This window comes from Emydura macquarii, unplaced genomic scaffold (assembly GCF_026122565.2).
Source record: "Emydura macquarii macquarii isolate MOO-44397 ecotype Brisbane River unplaced genomic scaffold, CSIRO-AGI_Emac_v2 contig_1230, whole genome shotgun sequence".
NCBI classification, from domain to species: Eukaryota; Metazoa; Chordata; order Testudines; family Chelidae; genus Emydura; species Emydura macquarii.
The window spans coordinates 10818610-10843484 of NW_027131367.1; the positions used below are offsets into that span (position 1 = coordinate 10818610).

General features: G+C 38.9%; 1 protein-coding gene across 2 annotated transcripts in view; it reads left to right on the forward strand.

Moving 5' to 3' along the window:
- CA10 (carbonic anhydrase 10) overlaps positions 1–24355 on the forward strand; it is a 301131-nt gene extending 276776 nt beyond the window's left edge. For both annotated transcript variants that reach the window (XM_067547437.1, XM_067547436.1), the window contains 5 exons: positions 4797–4892; positions 7403–7475; positions 18224–18378; positions 21556–21730; positions 23190–24355. In XM_067547437.1, coding sequence (XP_067403538.1) covers positions 4797–4892; positions 7403–7475; positions 18224–18378; positions 21556–21730; positions 23190–23212 — 522 coding nt within the window. In that variant the 3' untranslated portion in view covers positions 23213–24355. The remainder of the gene's footprint in view (positions 1–4796; positions 4893–7402; positions 7476–18223; positions 18379–21555; positions 21731–23189) is intronic.
- The last annotated feature ends 520 nt before the right edge of the window (positions 24356–24875 follow it).

Sequence of the window (24875 nt, forward strand, 5' to 3'; positions counted from 1 at the left end):
TATAGAAAGTTAATGGTCCTTATTACATCCTGTGGGTCTTTTCCTTAAAGGCAAATTAATTCTCTCTCTCTCACTCACACACACAGGAATTAAATTAGGAGTAGCTGCAATCTCCCATATGCTCAGTTGATTGGTCCATATTTCTTTGTTTCCTTCTTTCTGTCTTTCTTTCATTCTTTCATTCAATCTGGTTATTAAAATGTCTAATGAAGTCAATTATTATCATGAGAACCAAAATCAATCTATCTACTTAAGACCAGTCCCGTGGGAGTTTTGCCACTGCACACAATGGGAGCAGAATCAGGGTTATTTAGCAATACATTATAACTAAATTACTTATTAGCTTGATTTTGATAGAAGAAATTGCTTGTTTAGCGATTGTATTTGGTGTACAGTACCAATATGACTATTCAGCCATTACTAACTTAAATTGATTCTTGTTGTTAATTAACATGATAGGAACAAAAGGGATGAAATGAATTCTTTCGAAAATCGTTATTATATACAGTGCTGTTTGTCATGTCAGACTCATCTAAAGAGACTTTTTGATTATCACGTAGTTGGAAAGGTTTGATGACATGCAAATTACTTGTTTATAGAATTCAGGTTCGTGGGAGGGAGGAGGAGTTGACACAAGTTGAATACTTCAACTGCTTTGATGTATTGATTGCAGTGTTGTTGCAGCAGCCAGCATTGGTTCCAGGATATGAAAGAGACGGGGGGTAAGTGAGGTAGTATCTTCTAGTGGACCAATTTCTGCTGGTGAGAGAGGCAAGCTTTCGAGCTCCACAGAGAAATGCTGCTCTAAAGCGTCTCTCTCAGCAACAAAAGGTGCTGCAATAAAAGATATTACCTCACTCACCTTGTCTCCCTCTTGATTTATTAGGCAATTTTTTTAAATTTTATTTTTATTTTTTTAGCCGTGTGACTAATTATGGTACCATAACGATACTAAAGCCTAAATCATTCCCACGGTGGCCTCTCACTGTCCATTCTTTTACCTCATTGGAAAGGTGGATTAATCAAGAGCCCTACTTAGCAGAGCTGGTCAGAAAAAAATTGAATCCCAGACTTTTTCCTATGAAAAAAGGGACATATTTTTGGCAATTTTAACAAACTTTCCTATTTTTTCAACCAGTTCTTCTTAGTAACAGTAGCTCATTCCATACTGTGGAAGTTAGCAAAGTTGGAAGTTCAGTCCCAACCTATGTTGAAACAGGAGGGGTTTAAAAAAAAAATAAAGAACTACTATTTGGGACATGCCCTTGAGCAATTTGAGCAGTTGGGGGAGGAGGGATGTCTGTGTGTGTGCAGGGCTATAAGAATAGGGAGCTGGAACTGATACCAGTTGGAACCATCTCAAACAAATAGAGAAAGAGAGAGATTCATTATAGAACAGTGGATTGGATAATTTAACTAGTCAGTCAATTTCCCATCAGTTCAAGCCTGTTAATTCACTCACGCATAGATGCCCACTGATCTCCTGCAATTTGAGCCCAGACATTTGGTGTGGATTGTAAAGCCCCATTCCAGCATTATGATTTCCCTTCATTCCACCTATTGTTAGTCTTGATCCCACAAATTCTGCTTTTGGAGTGGGAGCTGAGTGTTTTCTCTGGGTTTCTGCAGGTTGTCCTCAATGGGATTGCATTTACAAAACAAAGATTAATTTGGCCTCTTATCTTTACTTTACTCAGTCTGGCCAATCTTGTATTTATAATTTGGTTCATTAGGTCAACAAAGCAGACTTAGGTAACTCAGGGCATTACTTATTATACAAGAAAATCCCATCTAAAGCAGATTTCATTACCTATTTCCTCATGAATTCACTGACCGACTTTGGCTGCTGGAGCGAATGCTAGTAAATAAAATAAGAATGTATGCTGCTGAGCTTAAAAATGTCAATAAGGGCACAGTTTCTACGGCTAAGATGTTATAAAAATTTAGTAACATCATAAGCTGATGACTAATGAACCTGGAACTTCTGATTGCAGTTTAGTGAAACTTTCATTAATTCTTTACAAGACCTTTAGAAGACATGCCACAATAGAATGGTTAATACTTCCTCCAACTCTATGGGCTGTCACGCTTCAATGATGCCTTCATTGGCTACTTTGACATTTTTTCTTCCTCCTTCTGGTTTTTTTTTTCCCTTGCTTAAAAATTGCCTACTGTGCCAATTGTAAAAATGTTAACTGATAGTTCACAATCCAGCAGAGGAAAAAATAGTCAAAAATTAGCACATTGTCAACCATTTTGACCCTCATATTTAGGTTTTATTTGTTTTGGGTAGTTAAATGAGAGTTGTAAATGGTAAAGCTGTATGCTAAAGATCTAGTCCTGCTCAGCTTACTAAAGCAAACATTCTTTTGCACCCTTTAGGAATTGATAAACTCATCCATTACTCTTGTGTCTGAGCACTATTATGTCTTTGTTGAACATGTATACACAGGTTTGGTGTTTTTCTTTATAGGAATTGGGGCAGCAATATCAGACAACATTTTGCACATAACATGCCAGATGCATTTTGCAATTATAGCACAGTATAGGAAAAAGTAGTATCTGAATACTCCCAAAGATTTTAGGCATCATTTATTTCTCAAGTTATGATTAATGAGGCAGTAATCCTGTAGGTTCTGCTTGATTTAGAAATGTATGCCATAACACTGATTGCTGCTGGCATACATATTGATGGACATACATATTTTGGTGGTAAACAAAGGCATTAACTTCATTATTTTTTAATAAAAACATCACAAAGTCAGGTAACTCTTGCTGCACCAATCTTTGCTACTGTATCCTTGCACAACTGGGGCACTAAGCATTCCATCTGTTGTAGGGACAGTCATGGTGGTTATTAAACCCAGTTTTAGCAAGATTTTTCTCTCTGAGTATGATCATCTCATGGGGGGAAAGCCTTCTGTAGTGCAGCTTCCTTGATGAGTATAGTAGACTTTAGCCACTTAGAGGGTAAGAGAGAACCATCAAAAGAGGAAACTAATATTGATCTGACATTGTGAGCTAAATGGAACAAACTTTGTGAGTTCAAGAAGTATGAATGGAACAAAACTTTTCAAAGTTACTTTAGGTTCAAAATTCCAGTGTTAATTCTGCCACCATTACTTGATATTAATATACAGAAGTCAGTTAGTAATATACAGATATCATTTCAGCTGGTGTGAATCTAGTGTAATTCCTTTGATTTCAGTTGAGTCACTCCAGATTTTCTCTAGTGTAACAGAAAGCACAGTGTAACATAGTGGTTTTTACTTTTAAATCTGAGTTTAAATCAGAATTCCCAAATTCAGGGAATACTCTGCATTTTCTATGTTTATCTTAGGTCCAAGTATTCAGAAATTTTGAATTCAGAAACTAAAATGTAAACACCTAGCTCAGTCATTTTCCATCTACCCATGTGGTCTGTAGCTATATGAATCCACTACCCAAAGTTCCTACCTTGAGTCAGCAGCGGCTACTATGACAGTCTGAGCTACAGAATTGCCTGTGGATGATCTTAGCTGATGCTTCATGACCTGATGTTGGGAGACTATCATTTCTCCCAATCCCTGGTGAGCTCCACTTCATAAATCCCATGTTCCATGGCTTTGCAAAAGGGACAAAGATTTAGACCTTCATGAGATGTGATCATTTTAAAAAAATCTGTTGTTATTACATAACATACATGATGCACTGTACCTGGCATAATATATCACACCAATTAGCACACAGGGAATCACAGTAAGTTCAGACTGGGATGTCAAAATGATTGACAGTGATGTCAAAATGTCTATGCCATTAAGGTATTTTCTTTTTTTGGTATTGCCAGTGGATTTTTTTCTCCCATTAAGTAAAGTTTAAATCATCATGCTGGCTCTCTGAGAGGTCTGGGGTTTAAATTCCCAGTGTCCAGTTGCTGTGCTTTTAAAAATGCTGGAATAGTGGCCCTAATTTTTCAGTCGTGGTTGCCTAAAGCTAGGCATCTCGATAAGTACCCTGATTGTCAGAGATCCTGAATACCACTGTTCCCGTTGACTAAATTGGGAGTAATGGCATTCATCATCCCTGAAAAATCAGGCTATTTATTACTATTATTTATACTGCAGTAGTATCCAAAAACCCCAATCAGATTTGAGCCCCTTGTTCTGGGCACCGTACAGATATATAGGAAGAGACAATCCCTGTTCCAAGGACCTATCTAGAGTATAGATTTTAAGTTAAGACAAGATACAACCAAGTTGATGCAAACAAACGAGCAGGAGGAACAAGAAAAGACAAGCATTAACAATGACAGGTGCCTAACTCTAGGGCAAGCAATTTGGAAAATTTTGGCCAATGACATTGGTTTCTTGAATTTTAGATGTGTTTGGTTTAAGCACTACAAAGCGCAACAGTTTCCATCTTATGTGTTTGTGCAAATATTTCAACCCGAGAGCTCTGAGTTTGAGTTGATGTTGAAGAATACATATTACTTGATGCCTATGGCAACTACTGTTGCAGCAGAGAAATTATGCCAACCCCTGCAGTGCACTTCATATGTGGTAAATTCACTTACCAGCGATTTAGAAGACGGCACACTGGTGCTGTGCCAATTTGAGCCAGATGGTCACTGAGATTATTAAAATCATGCATGTTGCAAAAACCTCTGAAAAATTGCACTGTTACAAAAATGTACTAGCATGTTGAGGTTCCTAATAAAAACAATCAGCATATGTATCAATGGGTATATATAGTATTTGTAGACAATACACGGTATGATTCTCCAGTGCTTAATCATAAATTTCCCCCGTTTCTTTTAGGTTCAACTAATCCACTATAACCATGAGTTGTATACAAATGTCACGGAGGCTGCAAAAAGTCCAAATGGCTTGGTGGTAGTTTCTATATTTATGAAAGTAAGTATTTAAATTTCATAAATATTATCTAATGTTTAAATTACTGAGATTTCCCCATTAACATAATATTAGAATTCACATTAGTCATTATTATTTGTATTGTGATGGTGCCTCTTGCTTCCGCAAGAGACCCCTTTGTGCTAGGCCCTGTACATTCATAATGAAAGAGACTGTCCCTGCTCCAGAGAGCCTACAGTCTAATCATGAGAAAACACACCAGGTCGGGGTGGGGAACAGCTATGTGGGGAGGACAAGGTACAGTGACATGACCATATGTGATATTATAAACAGCAGTTAGAGCAGTTTATAGTTTCACTTTAAAATGCTCAGGGAAGTTATTTTGCAGATTTGAGGTGTCTGTGTGAAGACAAGCAAAAGAGTATATAATTAAAATTAATCCTTTTCTAGTGGAGGAGGAGTGCTGACGGGTTATAAATCAACAAATGAGTTTCCTACCACTGTCATTTAAAACACCTTAGATTATCAAAACAAAGAAAATTAAAAAGCTAATCGCCTTTTACTTTTTTGCATTTCGCACAGGTGGAAAAACATATGATTATCATCTATTAGCCTTCATACCATACACACACTTTACACTTATCCACATCTATTGTTAATACTTGGAGCTCAGAGTTTATTCAAACCCTCCTGATTACACTTTAGAATCCTCTTCGCTTCTTAAGACAAGGAAGCAAAGCCTGCTTGGGGAAATATATGTGTTATACCATTATGTATCCTCCACCTTACCTTAATGAGTGTTTATTTCAAAACATTAGCTGGGAGCAATGCTCTGATTTACCCTGCACCTCAAAGTATCTAGCCCATGTCCCCAGAAATTATATAGAATCAGTCTTTTAAAAAAGAAAAGAAAAAAAAGAAAAGAAAAATAAAAATCCTTTTTAGTACTCTTTGATCTAAATTTATAAGGATCAAACTTACTGTCAAAACACCAACTCCATAATTGCCTTTTGTACAGCTCTAACATTTGAGGTATTTGTAAGAAAGATCTTTGAGTTATCTTTCATCCCTAATATATTGTACTGTGAAGCGAGCCCAGTGAGTTAACTGTAGTTCATGCAAAGGGATAGAACTGAAGTGCCTCTGGGATACTATCCACCATTTTTAATTGTGTGAATAATTTCATCATTCCTGTACACGACTTTAGTTGTACTCCTAACATAATGAGTAACACAAAGCGTAGAACCTGATTTATTGTTTCCTTTCACACGGATACTTGGGACTTTGTCTTCATATATAGTGATTGTGCAGTTTTGTTTTGAATGTCTGAGGCAGTGTAAATCATTCCCTGAAATAATTGTGACTCAAAAGAAACAAAGTGACTGTTACCTACTGCCAAATATTTCAGTATGTTAAATGGTGAAGGGTAAAAATTTTCACAGATAAAAGCACTGAATCCATTTGTCATTGAGAAATTCACCAGATCCTGTTCCATGCATCACTCGATCAGTCATGGCCCTGGCCACCTCCTGATACTGGGGGATGAGCTGATTCTGGGCAGAATCCCCAGCTTGTTCCGTGAGAAGGAAAGAAAACAAACAATCTGGGAAAACTCAACCACAAGGATTTCACAAGCTTCCTGTCCCCTAAATAGTGAGGATCTAGAAGGTTACCTTCCCAACGTTGGGGGCTCTTTTTTTTTTTTTTTTGGGGGGGGGGGAGGGTGTTTTGGTTCAGACCCATAATAGTTATAGAATACATTTTATGACATTCCCAAGCTTCACAATAAATCAGTTTTGAAACTTGTATGTGTCACAGTAGCATCCATCCAACTGCTAAGAAATGTACTGCAACTCAGACAGGCTAGAACAGCAGGGAGAATTGATTAGGATACCAGGAGACTAGGTACAGAACCAACCCAGCTACATAAATGTAAAAATAGGACATTAAGGGCATGGCCTAAGTGACAACACTTGTTAGCTCTGCTACTCCCAGTGCAATAAAATATCCCAGGATGAATAGCAAAAATAAATTGCTAGCACATGTAATATTCTGCATATAATCCTCCACAGTATGGAGTTCACTCAGTCAGACCTCTCTTGCAGCTTGCATAGGCTGGTGCTGGGAATCTCACTGATAACATGTAATTCTAAATAAATATAAAAAGAGACTAGAAATAGATACCATAGAGAGAGGAGGAGATTGTGGTACATGAAGTCTGAAATAGGAGAGACAGGAGATGTCACATGATATGACACTGATTATTCTATGAGAGAATACCAGGAAGAATTCTAATCACCTATAAATCCATCTAATCCAATGGTGCTGAGACCCTATTTCACATTTTTTAATCCAGCTGTTAATTTTTCCTTCTATTTTTCACTGAATTTATTTTTAGATGCAAACTTTCTGACCAGTTCTGTTAGAGACACATCCATCTATATAGTTGATTATGCCTGTCTCCACAATGGTTTAAAAATAAATGCAAAACAATCAATAGCTGCCTTTTTTCATACTTAAAGTTTTTGACATTATTCATTTTTCTCCCTTAGGTATCTGAATCATCAAATCCATTTCTAAATCGCATGCTAAACAGAGACACCATAACAAGAATAACATATAAAAGTAAGTTTCTTTTTATTTACCGTGACTATCAGCTCCATGTACTCCATGTAGTTAAAACTATATATTTAGTGAACCACAGGGTGTGAGAGACATCTAATAATGAACAAAAGCTACAAGGCTTGTATTGCCAGTTATCGTTTCCAGCTGATCTGGTGATAAGTTTGGGAACATAACAATCAGAAAAACTTAGTAGAGCCATCAATCCATAGTATGAATTTTGAAAGTTCAAAGCTTATGTTGTGGTTGAAGGAGCAATAAATTAATCAAATGAAATTCAACAAATATACATATACTAGTCTTACATGGGGGAAAATGCATTAGTGTTGATAACGGAAGTTACACGTGGAACAGTGTGGATTATTTCAAATCAGAACATATTTTAATTCACCAAATACCACCTAGTTCTGTGCTTCATCATCATGTATTTTAACATGCAAGTGGGTGTTTCCCAGTTTTATTCAATATTCAGCAATGATTCCTTTTTATTAATTGTGTGTAAAAAGATGCTATTTCTACTGAATTGCTACTCCGTATAATGGACGTCGTATGAAGAAGTCATTAAAATAAGTACTGTACACTTGCTGTATGTGGAATTCATTTAACTGATAATGTTCATTAATTCCATACCAATGAATGATGGAAAGCTGAAGCTAAAATGTCAGCTAACAATGAGGATATGTTAAAGGCAGGAAAAATATACAGGACTTGATTGAGCAAATGAAATCTCTCTTGGAAATCCTAGCCCTATTTTGCTTTTGAAAAATGGAGGAGAGTGTAGTTTAGTGGTTAGATAGAGAACTGGCAATCAGGACTCTTGTGTTCTATTCCCAGTTCTGTGACCTTGGGCAAGTTACTTACAGTATCTGTGCCTCATTTTACCCATCTATAAAATTACAAGATGTTAGAGTTAATTTTAAACCTTAAAGTCTGACAAAACTCGTTTGCTTTGGGCTGAGTCTGAAACTTCAAGGATCTCTCAAAGATCCATTAAACCTTGACAAGTTTCATATTTGTAACAAAACTTGCCTGATTTCAGGTTTCTCTATGAAAATTTTGGAGAATTTCTTCTAAATACATATTTACTGTATGTATGCTCCCCTATTATGGGACAGATCATGCCCTCTCATGGAAACTTGCTGTGGTTTCCAACACTGAGGGAAAAATTAATATATTTTAATCCCAGAAAGGGATCATTATGATTATCTATTCTGACCTCCTGCATAGCATAGACCATAAAATTTCACCCATAATTCCTACATCTTAAAATAGTGTATATATTTTAGAATGATATCCAATCTTGATGTAAAGACTTCAAGTGATGGTGAATCCACCACATCCCTAGGTAAATTGTTTCAATAGCTAAATAGCATCTGTTAAAAATGTGCAATTTATTTCTTCTCCCCATGTAGGTACTTATGGAAAGGAAAGCACCACAGGGCTCCCCTCAAACTTTTTCTCAGATCTTTTCCTCACTGCGAAGGGTTTTCTTCCCTCCCTCAGAGAAGTAGGGTGTGGGCCCTGTTTATAGATGCTCTGCTTTCCTTCCTCCCAATACCTTGACAGTACAGCTTCATAGTAGTTAAATGCTAGGGTTTCTCACACCAGCCATTGCCCCTAGACAATACCCTGAAGGGATGAATCACAGCACAGAAGTACTTAAGGTATTAACTTTTCTGAGGATTCCCTGTGGAGTGGTAGGGAAGAGGTGTGTTCCCCTTGCTGATTCTGCAGATCCCAAAGTACTGTATGGATTTCTGGACCAGCAAAGTACTCTCCAGGGGCCAGACAGACACCTGGCCTATGCCACAGAGGGAATACCTCCTCCTCCCTACCCCCCAAAATCTGTGGGAGGGAAGCTGCTTCTGTCTAGAGTGTAGATACCATGTTCTTTAACCTTCAATTATTTTTCCTTTTTTCTCTCAGAAAACAAAGCTTGAACTATAAAATCTGTTCCAATCACTCTGAATTTAGGTCATACTAAATGAGATAAGCCATGAAATTAGGCATTAAGGTGAAAATGCAAAATGTAGGTGGTTTTAGATCTTACAGTCAAATGTTCTTGGAACCATTTTAAAATTTAAATTATGGTTAATATTGACTCGCATATCTGTTAAAACCAAACCATAAATAGATACACCAAGTGCACAATGTGCTGCTGCAGTACATTGAGCTTATTTTCTGCAGTAACAAGTATTGATTGGAAGTGTTTTTAGAGCAAATTGGGAATGTGAAAAAGTTATTGAAAGTAATTTTGCAGTTGCCTTGGGTGATGGATTATAGTGTCATTGCTGAAAAAATAATTTTACTTCATATATTACACGGATTTCTACACTGCGTTTAACAGCTGGACTTTTTTAACTTGCGCTTTAAGGATCCACTACTACAGTCAATACTCGGTGTACTCTTAACAAAATGGCCAGTCCCAATTACTTCAGTAAGAGCATGGCCAGAATGACAAGTGTAGATTGGGTCCAAAATCAGGTACAGTAAGTAGGACAGTTCAAGCAATGATTAAAAAAGCAGTAAGATATGTTTGGGCATATTATGTAACAGACTAAGGACTGAATGTGTCAAAAGGGGAATTTCTAATGTAGGAAAATATTAATGGTTAAAATAGAGGCACTTCCCCCCCTAAATTCCAAAGTGGATTTTAAATGCCTGTTTTATTCTTCTACCATTGGCTCAGCACAAAGAACTGGATTTGAACAGGTTGAAACGACTGTTCTTTTAAATAGACAGTCAGGATTTATATGAATATCTCTAAAGAAAAATTGCTTCAATATTCATGTTTAAAGTAGGCAACTGAGGGGCTGAAGGTGGTTTTCTTTTATTTTAAAACAGCAATATTGGTTTTTAAAACGGAGATATGTCACATTACTTTACACTTTTGCTGATAGAGGACCCCACGCTTTACTTAATGCTGGATAAAACCAGCACCTTAGCTTCCAAGGAATCCGGGTAGAAATTTGGGCTTCATGTGCGCCATCACAATTGCTGCCAAGAATCCATCTGAAAGGGAAAAGCTGTTGAATTTTGGACTTACTTTCTTAAAGTTAATCCTTAACGCCTAACTGCCTCACAGTGGGACATACAAAGAAGTATCCCAATTTTCACAGATTCGGCCAAGAGAACTTCTAGCCAAATTTATGGATAGTCTCAAATTTCAGAAGCTTCAGTGTTTGGATGCCAAACTTTAGATACCAAGGGCCTGATTGTCAGAAGTGCTGAGCTCTCACCGCTCCAGGTATAAGCGGTGGGCATCCAAAATTAGAGGCCATTCCTCTCATTCTGGGCCTAGGGCCTTGTCTACACTAGAAAGTTTTGTCGACACAAGTTACAGCAGTGATCAAAAAGTGCTGTAATTACAATGCTTGTGCCTGTCCACACAGCACAGTATCACCGAAGCACATCCACAGTTGGTGCTCTAGCATTCCCAGTGAGAGCAGTGCACCGTGGGCAGCTATCCCACTGTGCAACTCGCCACCTTGTGCTGTTAGGAGTTGTGGGAAGGCCAAGAGGATCACAGTGCATCATGGGTGTGGGCTCAATGTCTCATGATGCAATGATTTTTGTCCCATCATTCCATGGTTTCTGAGTATGTTTCGCAGCATTTTTCAACAGCCCTAGTTTCCTGAGCACCCGCCATCTCTATCTGAAAAGATGGATCCTGCACTGCTCTCCACTGTTATCATCAGTGTTATGAACACATTGAGCTGGTCATGCAGTAGATCATGGGCTTCCAATCAGAACTGGAATCCGAGGTGCCTGACCTGCTGTGTGTCATGCAAACAAAACACTGGATTACTGTTTACATTCACGGAGCATCTGCACACAGTGCACCACCACTGTTAAGTGCATAAAACAAGCACTGAGTGGTGGGATCACATCGTTATGCAAGTCTGGGATGATGAGCAGCGGCTGCAGAACTTTCAAATGCGCAAAGCCATCTTCATGGAACTCTGTGCAGAGCTTGCCCCTGCCCTGTGGCACAAGAACACCCAAATGAGAGTTGCCCTCTTGGTGGAGAAGCGTGTGGCAATCGCCATGTGGAAGCTGGCAACTCCAGAATGCTACCAGTTGGTCGCTAATCAGTTTGGCATCAGGAAGTCCACTGCTGGAGCTGTGTTATCGCAAGCGTGCAGGGCCATTAATCACATTCTGCTAAAGGACTGGGCATCTTGGAAATGTGTGTGAAATAGTGGATAGCTTCACAGCGATGGGATTCTCTAACTGTAGTGGGGCAATCGATGACACGCATATCCCAATTTTGACCCCAGACCATCTCATGACAAAGAACATCAATACAAAGGGGGTACTTCTCTATAGTCCTACAGGCGCTTGTGGATCACCATGGGCATTTCACTAACAACAACGCAGGTTGGTCAGGGAAAGTGCATGATGCATGCATTTTCAGGAACACTGACTTGTACAGAAAGTTGCAAGCAGGGACTTTCTTTCCTGACCAAAAGATTCCAATGGGGGATGTTGAAATGTTCATTGTGATCCTGGAAGACCCACCTTACCCCTTACTGCAATGGCTCATGAAGGCAACCATACAGGCAACCTGGATAGCAGCAAGGAGTGCTTTAATAACAGGCTGAGCAGGTGCCAAATGACTACACTAACGCTTTGTTGCTAAAAGTTTGGCGCAAAAATCTCTACACCTCTCGTCGAGGTGATTCTATTTTGTTGCAAAATCAGGGAAGGTGGGTCGGCGGGAGTGTGATTGCAGTGTGTACACCACCGCTGTTTTGGTGCAAAAAGCTGACTTTGGTCAACGAAAGTCTCTAGTGTAGACCAGGTCTAAGTAACTTGTCCAAGGCAACAGGTGGAGACTCTCAGAGTTAGGATTAAAATTTGGGACCACTTAGTTTCCTATCCTGTACTCCAGACTATGCCTTTCTCCTGTTGGATTGTTGTTTATGTACTTGGTTCTACGTCAGTGCAGGGAGCTGAACTAGATGACCTCCCAAATTCCCTTCCAGCTCTACATTTCTATGATTCCATATTATGAACCTAGAAGATCCAGTGTAATAGAGTATCTTTTATTCCTTAAAGAACACTATAATCTCTGTAAAATATCGCTATATATTTGAACCATAGTTAACTAGACTCAAAAGTACAGTCTTGCTCCTGTTCAAATCAATGGGAATTTGCCACTGACATCATTGAGATTAGATTCTACTATTTTAGCATGTTGCATTTTTAATTTCGTAAAGGAAAGTATGTGGTTTAAATAGTTTCTTAAAGACGGCTGATTTTGTTATGTGTGGTTCTTGCTATGAAAGTGTGGATTAGGAAAATCAGTATAACAAATGCAGATAAAAGAATGAGAATTTCACCATTCGTAAAGAAAATTGTCAGAGTCAAGACCTTTATGTAAATGAATGTGAAAGCTAATGAAATGTAATTTGTGTAGAGAAAAGTTCATGAGTTCAGAAATTATCCTGAGGCATAAGAAGCTCAAGATAAACAGAATGTGGGTTGCAGATAAGAATGAGGCTTAGAGTGTAGCGAAGTCTGAAAACGGTTATTAAAGAAGAATATTGACAAAGGAGGCTCACCCAGAATGACTTTGAACACTATGAAGTATAAACCTTCAATAGATGTCATAAATATAAAAAGACATCACATTAAAAGATGGCAGTCTATTACTATTGAAAATGCAAGATTTCTCTTACAGTTCTACTAAAAGAAAACTTGACTAAGATATGGAAAAATGGGAGGGGATGAAAAGATATAGTGGTGGTTCAAGGCAAAGGTTGGTAATAAATGCCACATGCTGTAGGCTTTACTCAGGCCACATTCCTATTGGAGACTGCCTATTTCCAGTATGAGTTTGAAACAGATAGGGACCTGTTTCAATATTTGCTTTTATTGAGCTAAAATATTTTCTTCCACCTCTTCATCCCTTTCCTGGAGCACATTAAGATGATGAGAGAAACTCTACCTCCTTTGTCATTCCCATTAATTACTATTTATGGGGTCTGTAGTATGCAGTGTTCATTTTCTTGCCATAAACATGCTCCAGATGAAAACATAGACAGTGGACCCCATTCATCCCAGATGTGGCTACATTGCTCAATGTGTCAAGTGGAAAATATAGACCACAACTTGAACATAACCTGAACCTCAGTGTGAGCAAATAGTGCTCATGTAAACTGAATTCTGTTCAGCCCCAAAGAATCAGGCTACATCTTGCTGGATCCTGAAACAAACAAGGTATTATGGGGCCTTATCCAGAGTCCAGTAAAGCCAGTAGGATTCTTTCCATTGACTTCAATCAGATTTGCATCAGACTCAAAATCTCCAAGTTTTTTTCCCTCTGAGTCCCACTAGCTGGTAGATCGCTCCCTTCTAACCCTGTTTACATGAACTCAGGGTGTCAAACCAGGTCAGGCTTCATCTGTGCTGGAGCATTTAGCTTTTTATAGAAACTCCTTGTTCCTACCCAACTCTGTGCCAGGTTTTTGATGGTCTAAACCCAACCCTCACATGCTCAGTTGGTGGCACTTGCTAACCTCAGCCTTGTGACTTCCACTTACCGCTCTGTCGTTTACTTCTTGGATTGGATACATAGAGCATTATTATTTTATAACTGTAGTTCACATCTGTGGAGTTACTGTAACCCAAATGACTGCATTACATCACAGTAAGCAAACAGATCCAGTAGTGTGAGAGAGGCACACAAGGAAATACATTGCAAATGATTTAGGGATAAATGGTGCTTGACTCCTGCATAGGTACACAAAGGAGGCAGAAAGCCTGAGGATCCCCCGGTTCTCCATTCAGGAATATAGCACAAAGGGAGTCGTTGCATTCACAGAATGCAATGACTCTATAGCTAGTTCTGTCCTATGCAAAGGGGGCCACGTCTAATCCTTATATTTCTACACCAACCAGAGAAGTGAATAACTGCTGCTCTCTCCCCCAGGGGTACTGCATCATCAGCCAGGCTCTTCTTATGTTCCCAGAGCTCCTGCCAGAAACATGTGGTCTCTTGGAGCTCCCACTACACTGGTGGTGCCCCCACAATGGCTCAGTATAGCCCTTTGTTACATAGGCTGTTGTCTGAGGTGGCTGAACAGGGTCACTTACATGCACAAAGGTTAAAAATGCACATTAAGAATAATGGGCTAAATTGACCATTGGCATAAACAGGGGCAGTTCGACTGAAACAAGCAGAGTTTCCTGCATTTATACCAACAATGAAGTTGGCTTTATGTCTTCCATTTTATACCTTGCTTTATTATTTCTAGCCTAATTTTTGTAGTACCCACCTATAGCAGAGCAAGTGAAATAAAAGAGATGTGATATTAAAAAAAATCCATAAATTATCAATATCCCAGATCTGCACTAATTTCTTAGGTTGGCTTTTAGACTCCTGGTAGACATTTCAGGACACATTCTGCTCTCATTTAAATCATTGCAACCTCATTGAAGTTAATATGGACGTCAATAAAAGAATTTGGCTCTTGGATTTGGAAACTATCTATTCTTATTGATTCGATGCTATTTGGCATGAACACACCAGTTTCCCCAGTTCATAGATAATGAGAAGGATGTTCATGTGGGAAAGAGAGATGTGTGATAACTCATACAAAACAATCACTGCATTCTATGCTTGCTTAATCATCACTAGCTGTTAAAATTTAATACCATTCTGGCCCAGTAATGGCTTTGCACTTTCATCTGGAACATATTTTGGCTTGGAAACAGATTCAGAATCCCGGGCCTTAGACCAATGGAGACTGAACATGTTAACAAAGGTGATAGACTCAGTCACCTAGGTGAGAGTAATAGTGTGTTCCACTCTACTAGTAGAGCCCACAATTGATAGATGGATCTGCATTCATATTGATTTAAAGTACAAGAAGGGTTGGAACTTCAGATTTCTTACAGCCAAGAAAGTACACTGTGGAACCATCTCTCCTGAAATAATGAAGATGAAGTATGAACAGATTTTAAATAGATATCAGGCCTGATCTTGTGTAACTCACTGGTGAGTGTGTCCAGTCTCTGCCCAATCCCCAGTAGATATGAATCTATACAGTCCCAGCAGCCTTGACTGGTTAGTTCATGCTGTGGCAACTCATGCATTTAGCTCTCTAAATCCCCAGTGTGTTGGTCAAGATAGCAGCCATCACATTTGCATTCCCTGGGCATCCCAACCATCCATCGCCTGAGACAGGAATTTGTGATGCAAATGGGCCTTTTTCCCCTCACACACAACATAAAACAGGTATTTTGCCTGAATAAGGCTTGTCCTTTAGCAACAATCTCTCAAATGGAGATGAAATACCACTTTAAAAAAAAAAAAAAAAGCTCTTGCATGCTTCCTTGATTATTTAAATTTTTCCAGTTTCTTTTTGGAAGGTAGGTAAGGGATATAGAGGAGGAAGGGTGGTGGTTGTTTGTGCAATAATACCATGAATGTTGATCAATAAAATTTTATGTAAAAATTGTTGTAAAATCAGGATATCGAAACAGGTGATACAGACTATTATACTAGTGCCACAAAGTAGAGCATGAACAAAGTATGTTGATATATTTCATGAGCGACACCTGGAGAAATGTGGCTTATATGACAGACATATACTGTAACTGAATCAGTCAAAAGCTCAGTCACTTACTTCCATTCAGTCTTCACATGCTTGACTATGCTTTCATGCCTATTTCTGTTGCTATCATAGAAAAGAGTGTAGTTGGTAAAATGAAGTAACTGCCTGACTTGTCAGCTGTCTAAGGCAGTGATTCTCAACCTTTCCAGACTGCTGTACCCCTTTTCAGATATCGGATTTGTTTTGCATACCCCAAGCTTCACCTCACTTAAAAGCTACTTGCTTGCAAAATCAGTTATCAAAATACAAAAGTGTCACAGCATGCCAGTACTGAAAAATTGCTTACTTTCTTATTTTTTACCATATAATTATAAAATAAATCTATTGGAATATAAATATTGTACTTACATTTGTGTGTGGTACTTGAGCCTGTTTTTCACTTGAGCCTTGTCTGAACCCCTACCCCTGCTGCCTGGGGCTGAAACATGTAAATTAGTTTAATGGGGTCCCCCTATGGCATAGGACCCTAGGCAGTTGCCCTGCTTGCCTTCCCTTAATGCCAACCCTGCATTTGTGACCTGCCTAAACCTGTCCTGTGACCCTGCTGAGGGTCACAACCCCCAGGTTGAGAAACACTGATCTAGATGAGTTGGGTACCCCCTGGAAGACCTCTGCACACCTCTGGTTGAGAGCCACTGGTCTAAGGCAAAGCCATGTTGTAAATTGAATACACTGACTAATAAAAGCTAAAATTTAGCATGAAATTCATAACTTTCTTAAAAGTTTCAAAAAATCATTCCCCCTTTTTTCTTTAATAGATTGTCTAAAAAAATGTGTTGATTGTAAATTAGTTGCTCATTAATATGCTGTTTTTATTCTAGTTAAGTTTACAGTAAATGTTGCATAGGAAACGTCAGATAAACTCCGTGGAAATTCATGACCATTATGATATTGATTAGAAGTGATGTGCTTTAGACTGAGATCTCTAGTCTATGAGCAAGAATCTTAGCATTCAGTTTCCACTGCACTTGTTTTCATACCTCCCCATTAATGTCAATGTGAGTTCCTTTCATTTACTGAAAAGAGAAGAAACGTGGCTAGTCTGCAGCATGGCAGCACAGTTTCCTTGCCCACATAGTATTTGCTTAACTAATGAACCATACCAAACACACTACATGGAATTGAAAGCGCCACTGAGATTTCACCATTACTTCATCATACCAGCCCAACTTCCTCAGTGGTGCGTGATACTGGTAGAGGATACAGTTGAAAAGTTTAAATGTAAAATACCTTAGCACAGTATCTAATCAGGAACTGCTGGCGTCTGAAATTCTGCAGAGAATCCTGGAAAATCTGAGTTACAGCTTTGAAACACTTGCAGAAAGCACTGCAGGGCCAAAGTTACATAACAGCAATAATACATACAATATAGCAGTGGCTGAGCAGCTTTGATGACTCTTAAAAGATATATCTGTTTCTAATCATATGCTGGCACATGTCCACACTCAGCAATCTTCTACAAAGGGACACCTCATTAATACCACAGAGGATATGATAAAAGTGGGAAGCCCAGTAAATTTCTTTACAGCATATTCTCTCTGATTTTAGCATTCTGAGTTTATACTGCATCCACTCCCCCTGTGCTCACTAAAGGACGGTAGACTTCATTGAGCAGCTTTATCATCATATATTAACCTGAACAAGGTGGAACAATCTTTTCTCTAGAACAAGGGTAATTAAGCTTTAGCACTCTTGGCCTTTCCAAAGTTTTGTTGAGCAAAAATAGTTAATCACTCCAAAAATATGAAAATTTGGCATTCTCCAAAGACTGCTGCATCCAAATCAATAAATGCAACTTCAACCAGATTTAAACCCAAATACCTAAAACATGGCCAAATTCTCACTGCAAATGCTTGTGCTGAGCTTCCACTGAAGTCAAGCAGAGCTGTGAATGAGCATCTAAGAGCAGAATTTAATCCAGGCAAAGTTACTATATTAAAATCATGTTATCTATTCATGTCCATGTGTTGAACAATCAATCAGTTTGTATAGAGTGCAATGTATATTCATTTGACCTTCTATTTCAGTAAAACTAAGGTTGAGGTTCTACAGAAAAGGCATGGGCAACAAAGTTTATCTTGTGAAAATATTGCTTGATCAAGATCATTTTCCCCCTTTATTTTCTAGATGATGCATACTTACTGCAGGGACTTAATATTGAGGAACTTTATCCAGAGACCTCTAGTTTCATTACATATGATGGATCAATGACCATTCCACCCTGCTATGAAACAGCAAGTTGGATAATAATGAACAAACCAGTCTACATAACCAGGATGCAGGTAAACTAAAATGGATCTATAAATGTCATCAGAAGAATAAATATTTTAAATGTATATCTTAGTAGCATCATATTTGACATCATGTTTAGCTCTTTGGTTTAGTGCAATACTGTATCTTAAACCGTACTTGTTTTTTAATTTCTGTACAAGGAGGTGCTAGAATAACTAAAAAATACACAAGTGCAGGAGCATAAATGGGACCCTCTCCCATGCTAGCTCAGAAAAGACTAAGAACATTAGAAGAGGGAGAATTGTGGTCTCTTGAGGAACTGTGGCAGCTCCAGTGCCACTGCATAAATTGGCTAAGACAAAGAACTTTTCGGGAAGGCAAAGAATAAGGTGGTGGGATTGATGCCAGCATGTGTGTGTAAAAAATTGGGAAGATAGGACTTTGGTTACAGAGTGACATAGTGAGGACTACTGTGAGATAGCAGCAGCATGGAGTAAGCAGTAGGGGCTAGATTCATTCTATTGTTTAGGCCACCTTGCACAGGGACCAAATTGGTGGAAAATCCACAACAACAGAGACATGGCAGCACAGTTCAGTTGCTTCACCACCCCACCCCCACTGAGAGAGCCCCACACAGACAGCAGATGCTCAAGTGTAGGCACCTGGAAATAGGGGTGGGGGTCAAAGGGTGCACCCTCTTGCAGCAGGCCACAGCAGTACCAGTGCACCTGTTCCATTTTCCCCTCTCAGGTAAGCCAAGAGCTCCACTCCAGGCTCTCTTGCTTAAATAACATCCTTCTTTGGGACTGGTTTATTACCAAAGCATAGTTCTAATAGTCTGTAAGAAAAGTCCCAAAACAGAGCCCATGTCACCCCAGGCCACGTTGTCCTTAAAACCCTGCTCTTCCCAGCAGGAAAACCACCAATACCACCCCCAGCCTCTCTGCTTGGAGCACATCCTCCTCATATTCCAGTGTCTTCCACTACACCTAGACACCTTGTCAGTCCGCTTTTGTTCCTCTGCCAAGACAGCCTCCCCAACCCTTCTAACTCAAGTGCAAGCCCTTCTTCCCAGTGGGAACCCCCACAGCCGCTCTGCTGAGAAATCATCCTTGCCAGAGGAGCATCCCTCACTGCCCCAGCCCAGCTCTCTGGTGTGGAGATATCAGCAGTTAAGCCCCTCTGCTGCACCCCTGCCTTCCGCCCTCTCTGACCCTCAGCGTCAGCTCTCTGGTTTAGAGACAGCAGGGCATCTCCCTCTGCTCCTTTCTCCTCACCTAGCCTTCCAGTCCTAGCTCTCTGGCTTAGGGAGATCAGCTGGCAAACCCCATTTGCTGCTCTTGGCCTTCCTTAGGAATCACCTTCTGGCTGGCAGCTCTCACCTGTGCCTTTTCCTGACCCTCACTCAGGCAGTTCTCATTCACTGGGTTTCTCTCTCTCTCTCAGATTCTGCATGATCCTTTATATCCCCCAGGTGCTGCCCTGCCCTGCTAATTGGCAAAAGGGGAGCACAGGAGTGCTGGACCTACGTAATTTAGTAGGGCCAGCCACTCTGTGACAAGTGGCAGCATCAGCCAGGCTATGCACTGATTCACCATATCCCCTGGCATATCCTCCATCAGTGAGAATCCTATGGAGCCCTGAGCAGATCATGTAGCTGTTTTCTCACTCGTTAGAACCCCGAGAACTATTAGAAACATGGCTTGCCCTCCCGCAGAATACAGCAGCTCCAGCGAACACAGCAGAAGTTATCAAGTTCAAGGAATGAAACAGAGGATAAGAAATCAGGGCTCAAAAAATTCTCATTGGTGCTTCACACCAAATCACCTTTGTAAATAAAATGCCTATAGAAAGCATGAAATGTGTTTTAATTGCATTGTATTAATTCTGTCCAGTTCTGTCTGGGTTCAGGGAATACAGTTTGTTGTTCTTTCTAAATGGGTAGGGTAATTTAAGGGACACAGTTGAGTGAACATGAGTACATATCATACATACTAAACTTTGCAACGAATGTGCGTTTTCTACAAGAAACATTTTTGTTATATTATCACAGTAATGCAAGTTGTTTAGTACAAAAGGAGATCAGAATGTTTCGATAGCCTATGCTGGTATCCAAAGGTCATAATCTCATGATAGCTACTCCTGGTTAGGCTTTACTGGTTAGTTGTGTACTACAATAATAGTACTGCAAATTGATTTAATGGAATCCATACTAATTATACAGTATACTCAGACTTGAGAGCTGATGCAAGGCTGAAGATTTCCCTTGAAGTCATTAGCGCTTCTGCAAAGACTGAGCTACTGACGTAGTTCTCTTCAAATGTCTCCAAGCTCGATAGATTTCCCCACTTACCCACTACCGTAACTAATGTGGTAGCCACCAGGAGTAAATGATAATGAGTTAAATGCTCTTTAATCTTTAGATTGTCACTTAAAAAGTAGCTATTTTGTGGGTTGCAGTCCAGCTGCTGTTGGGAAAATATTCACTCTACTCTACAAATACCATCTTCACAATTGGCAACTTTGTATAGGTAAAGACTGTCCCATAAAGGTGTCCCAGGACAGGGCCAAAGTCCATTAGGAGGCAGTTTTAGGGAAGATTGCACTGGCGTTGACCAAGATAGATCTTTCAGTATATAGAGAGGACTTCCATCTCCAAGACTGTCAAGTCCCATGCCTTCCAGCAGCACTGACTTCTTTAGAAATACAGATGTGGTGCCAATCAGTCTCTCCATTCAGATTTCTGTGGCATAACCAGTAACTTGGCACTTTCACCCAAAGCTGTTTTCTCAAGAGCACGCCAGAGTAGCTACCATAATATCTTTGGGGGAATTTTCTCTTGTCATTCATCAAATTCCCTTTCTCTGCACCTACTGCCCCTACATAGTACTCTGGATAGGATTTATTTCCTGGTCAGCCAAAGCTGTCTCATGCCACTTCCATTTGCTCCACACAAAATTGGAGGCTTTGTTTACAGCGGGGCTTAGAGAAATAGGATCATGACCACAGATGGAATGGTTTTGTCTTTAGTTAAGGTCTCTTAGCTGCCCATGGGTCTGGAAATATGTTTAATATAGACAATCTCTGTTCAAACACCCCTAATCCCAACTCACAAAAATATTGTTAGAATACATTAATTATCATATATAATCTATTAAAGAGTTTTCAATATGGTTTACTTACAGTGAAGAATACTACTAAAAGACCTTATTTTGTGTTTTGTATAGATGCATTCTTTACGACTGCTAAGCCAGAATCAGCCATCACAGATATTTCTGAGCATGAGTGACAATTTCAGACCAGTCCAGCCTCTCAACAATCGATGTATCCGAACTAATATCAACTTTAGTTTACAGGGTAAAGATTGTCCAAACAACAGAGCACAGAAACTACAGTATAGAGGTATGTTTTACATAAGGCAATCCAAAACAACAATTTCTATACCTATGTAAAGCTCCTTTCCTCTGAGGATCCTTGTTTGATTCACATGTTGTTTTAATAGTGGTGTACGATGGGACATATAAAAGTGAATCAACATACAAATTGGTGGGATAGGATCTGAATATAACTGTCAGATTTCATATACCAAAGTTTAGAATATCTGAAATATGAGAAGTTTTACAGTGATACACAGCATTATGACACCTCGCTCCGTTTTATGACAATAGGATAATTTGTAGCTATACGTTGTTTTCTCTAAAAAGAGGTGTTACACGTGCAAATGAAAATCAGAACAGAATTGTTCTAGGAATAGCCTATCCCCCAGATTCCGACATAAAGTGGAGTAAAATAATAGGTCATATGATGAATTGCAGGAAATGTTACAAGGAAATAAAATGTATTCCTACTCTGAAAGAGAACTCCATAAAGTTAGGATTGTAAGGTTCCACGCTGATGATCTCTTAGCAATTTCCGGATCACATCTTCTCACTTTATAAGTGTGACTTTTCCACTTGCAAACATTGGCTATAAAGATGGGTTCCTCTTTGGATTTCACAATATCAATAACAGACACTGTACATTTGGAACTCTGTTAATAGTTTCTGTTAATTTTGTTGCATCCAGAATACCATCCAACTCCTTATCCCAGAGCTGCATTGTTTCCGCAGAGATCATGGGAATAAACATGGGTAGAAATGGCCGTAGTATTGAAAGTGAGCAGACATGATTAAAGGTTTTTAAGCTGCGGCTTGACAAAGCCCTAGCTGGGATGATTTAGCTGAGGTTATTCCTGCTTTGAGCAGGGAGTTGGACTAGATGACCTCCTGAGGTCCCTTCCAACTCTAATCTATGATTCTGTGATTTCACATATACTTAAGCAGCTCAGCTGAGCAGCTACGTTCCATTTTGGAATTGAATCACACTAAATAATTTGATAAAAACACTATTTGAAAAATATCGGGAAGCATGGTAGTAGAGCTGGTCAGAAATGGGAAATTTGGGTTTCAGAAAGAAATGATTTCTCAGGTATTCAAAATTTTTCTATTTTCATTTTTCAATTCATATCCTCCCCCTTTTTTTCCCCCCTCTTTTGCCACTGAAAAATGAGTGAGGGGTTAGAAAGGGGAAGAAAGGAAAAACAATACTGAAAAAAAGGCAAAAACATGACTAAAGATTTCATTTTCCAATTTAAAAAATCATCAATTTCCTATTGAAAAAGACCTTTTTCAATTGAATATTTTTCATTTACCAGCTCTAGTCTATTGCGGTAAGACTAGGAGCCACGTTCTCAATTCATAATTTTGAAATTACTGAACTATTTTCTGTAAAATACAAACATTGAAGGCACTTAAGTTTTAAAATGAGCAATTTTATATTTGGTGTTGGGTAAAGCATGAATGACTTATTACTTTTCTTTCAGTAAATGAATGGCTCCTCAAGTGATTAAGACAAGCAGGAAGTACCCCTAACCTCAGTGGAATGCTACTACTGTGAATTGACATAATCTTGAATGCACCCAGCCTCATTCACTCTTTGGATTCATGACAGTATGTGCAAACATGCTGCAAGAAAAGAGCTGCCATGAAGGAAACTCGCCTAAAAATTCATTTATATGATTGATCATAATAAAAAAGAGACAATAACTACAGTAAATGTGATTACAATTTTGATACAGTTTTCCTGAACTTAGCTTCACAAAGAAAGACTTTTCAGCCTTTGTACATATGAAATTCTTTCTTTCCTCCCCTTCAAAAGAAAAAAAAAATAAAAAAGAAAAGGTGGCTCGGTACAGCATCAAAGTGGAGTTGTGTTCTGTGTGCCAAGTAATCCTTGGAAAGCTCTCATTATATCCCTATCATTAACGGGTACTGACAAGAAAGAACAAGACGACTATAGAGGAAACTTATTTCTAGGTTATGATCTTCTGTTTATTTAATAAAAAAGACAGACATTGAGAGATAGGAATTGTAAATATATCACTGCAGAATATAAAGGAAATTGAAATATATCCCCCTTTGTCACATATCTGTAGTAGGATTTGCCAAGATCAGAAACGATCCATTTTCTGTTTCTTGTTTTACAAAGGTCATACATCGTGTTTGGTTACTGTTAACAACTCAATAAATGTGTTTAAACAAATTAATTTAGTACACTTGCTTTGGTTCATTTTTCCTTTCTGAAACAAGCCTCTAGCACTCATGGCTGCTTTACTTATGTTTTTCTTTTTCTTTTTCACTTCATTTGTTTGTTTGCAGCCAGTTTAACTGAGTTAATGGCAATTAGGAATGCATTTAACAAGGCTAGTGTAACTTTAATTCCATTTTATGGTTCATCATTAAGAAGAATTAGGCTCCAAAAGCAGAAGGCAACTGAAAAATAGCTTTGTTTAAAATTACCATTTCCCCTGTTTGAGTCCATTATTGAGACATATAAATTCAACCTTGTAAATTGCTGGAAGGGATATATTTTCTTTACAGATGTAGCAGGAGCTGACCAAGTTAAATCTAATGCCTTTTTTCTTGTTTATAATGGTCATTCACTGTGTTTGGTTACTGTCAAGAACTCAATAAATGTGTTTAACAAGTTCATGTCTGTCTATTTTTGACATTCTTGTTTATTACCAGTGTTAAAGTTGTCAATGGCTTGGATCCCAACTAACCTGGAACCATCCATCTCTCTCTCTGATCATAATGGAGACAGTGTAGCTGATAGAGCCAGAGATGAAACTGTTAGGGGCTAAGCATGGTGGCTGAACCAGGGGTATGAATACCCGGTTACCAGAGATCAGGATGAGCCCCATTTTGTACAACAACTAGAGGGACAGAACAGCTAGCAGCATTTCTCCTGAAGACAAGCAAGCAAGAACAAACCTACTTTAAGAAAGTATCGTAAGTGGTTGAATGGTGAGGAGTATGACCTTTCTGGCTGGAACTGATGCAATTGTTTATTGTGTGCAGGCCACCCAGTTGGTGAAAGGTGCATTATAAAGGCTAGATTCACAGTATTGGCTAGCTACACTCAGTTATTTAGCAGTCAACATTATTTTCTTAGCTGTTCATTTGTATCTATGTTCTTATCCTAGATCGTGAATATACGCTACAGTGTA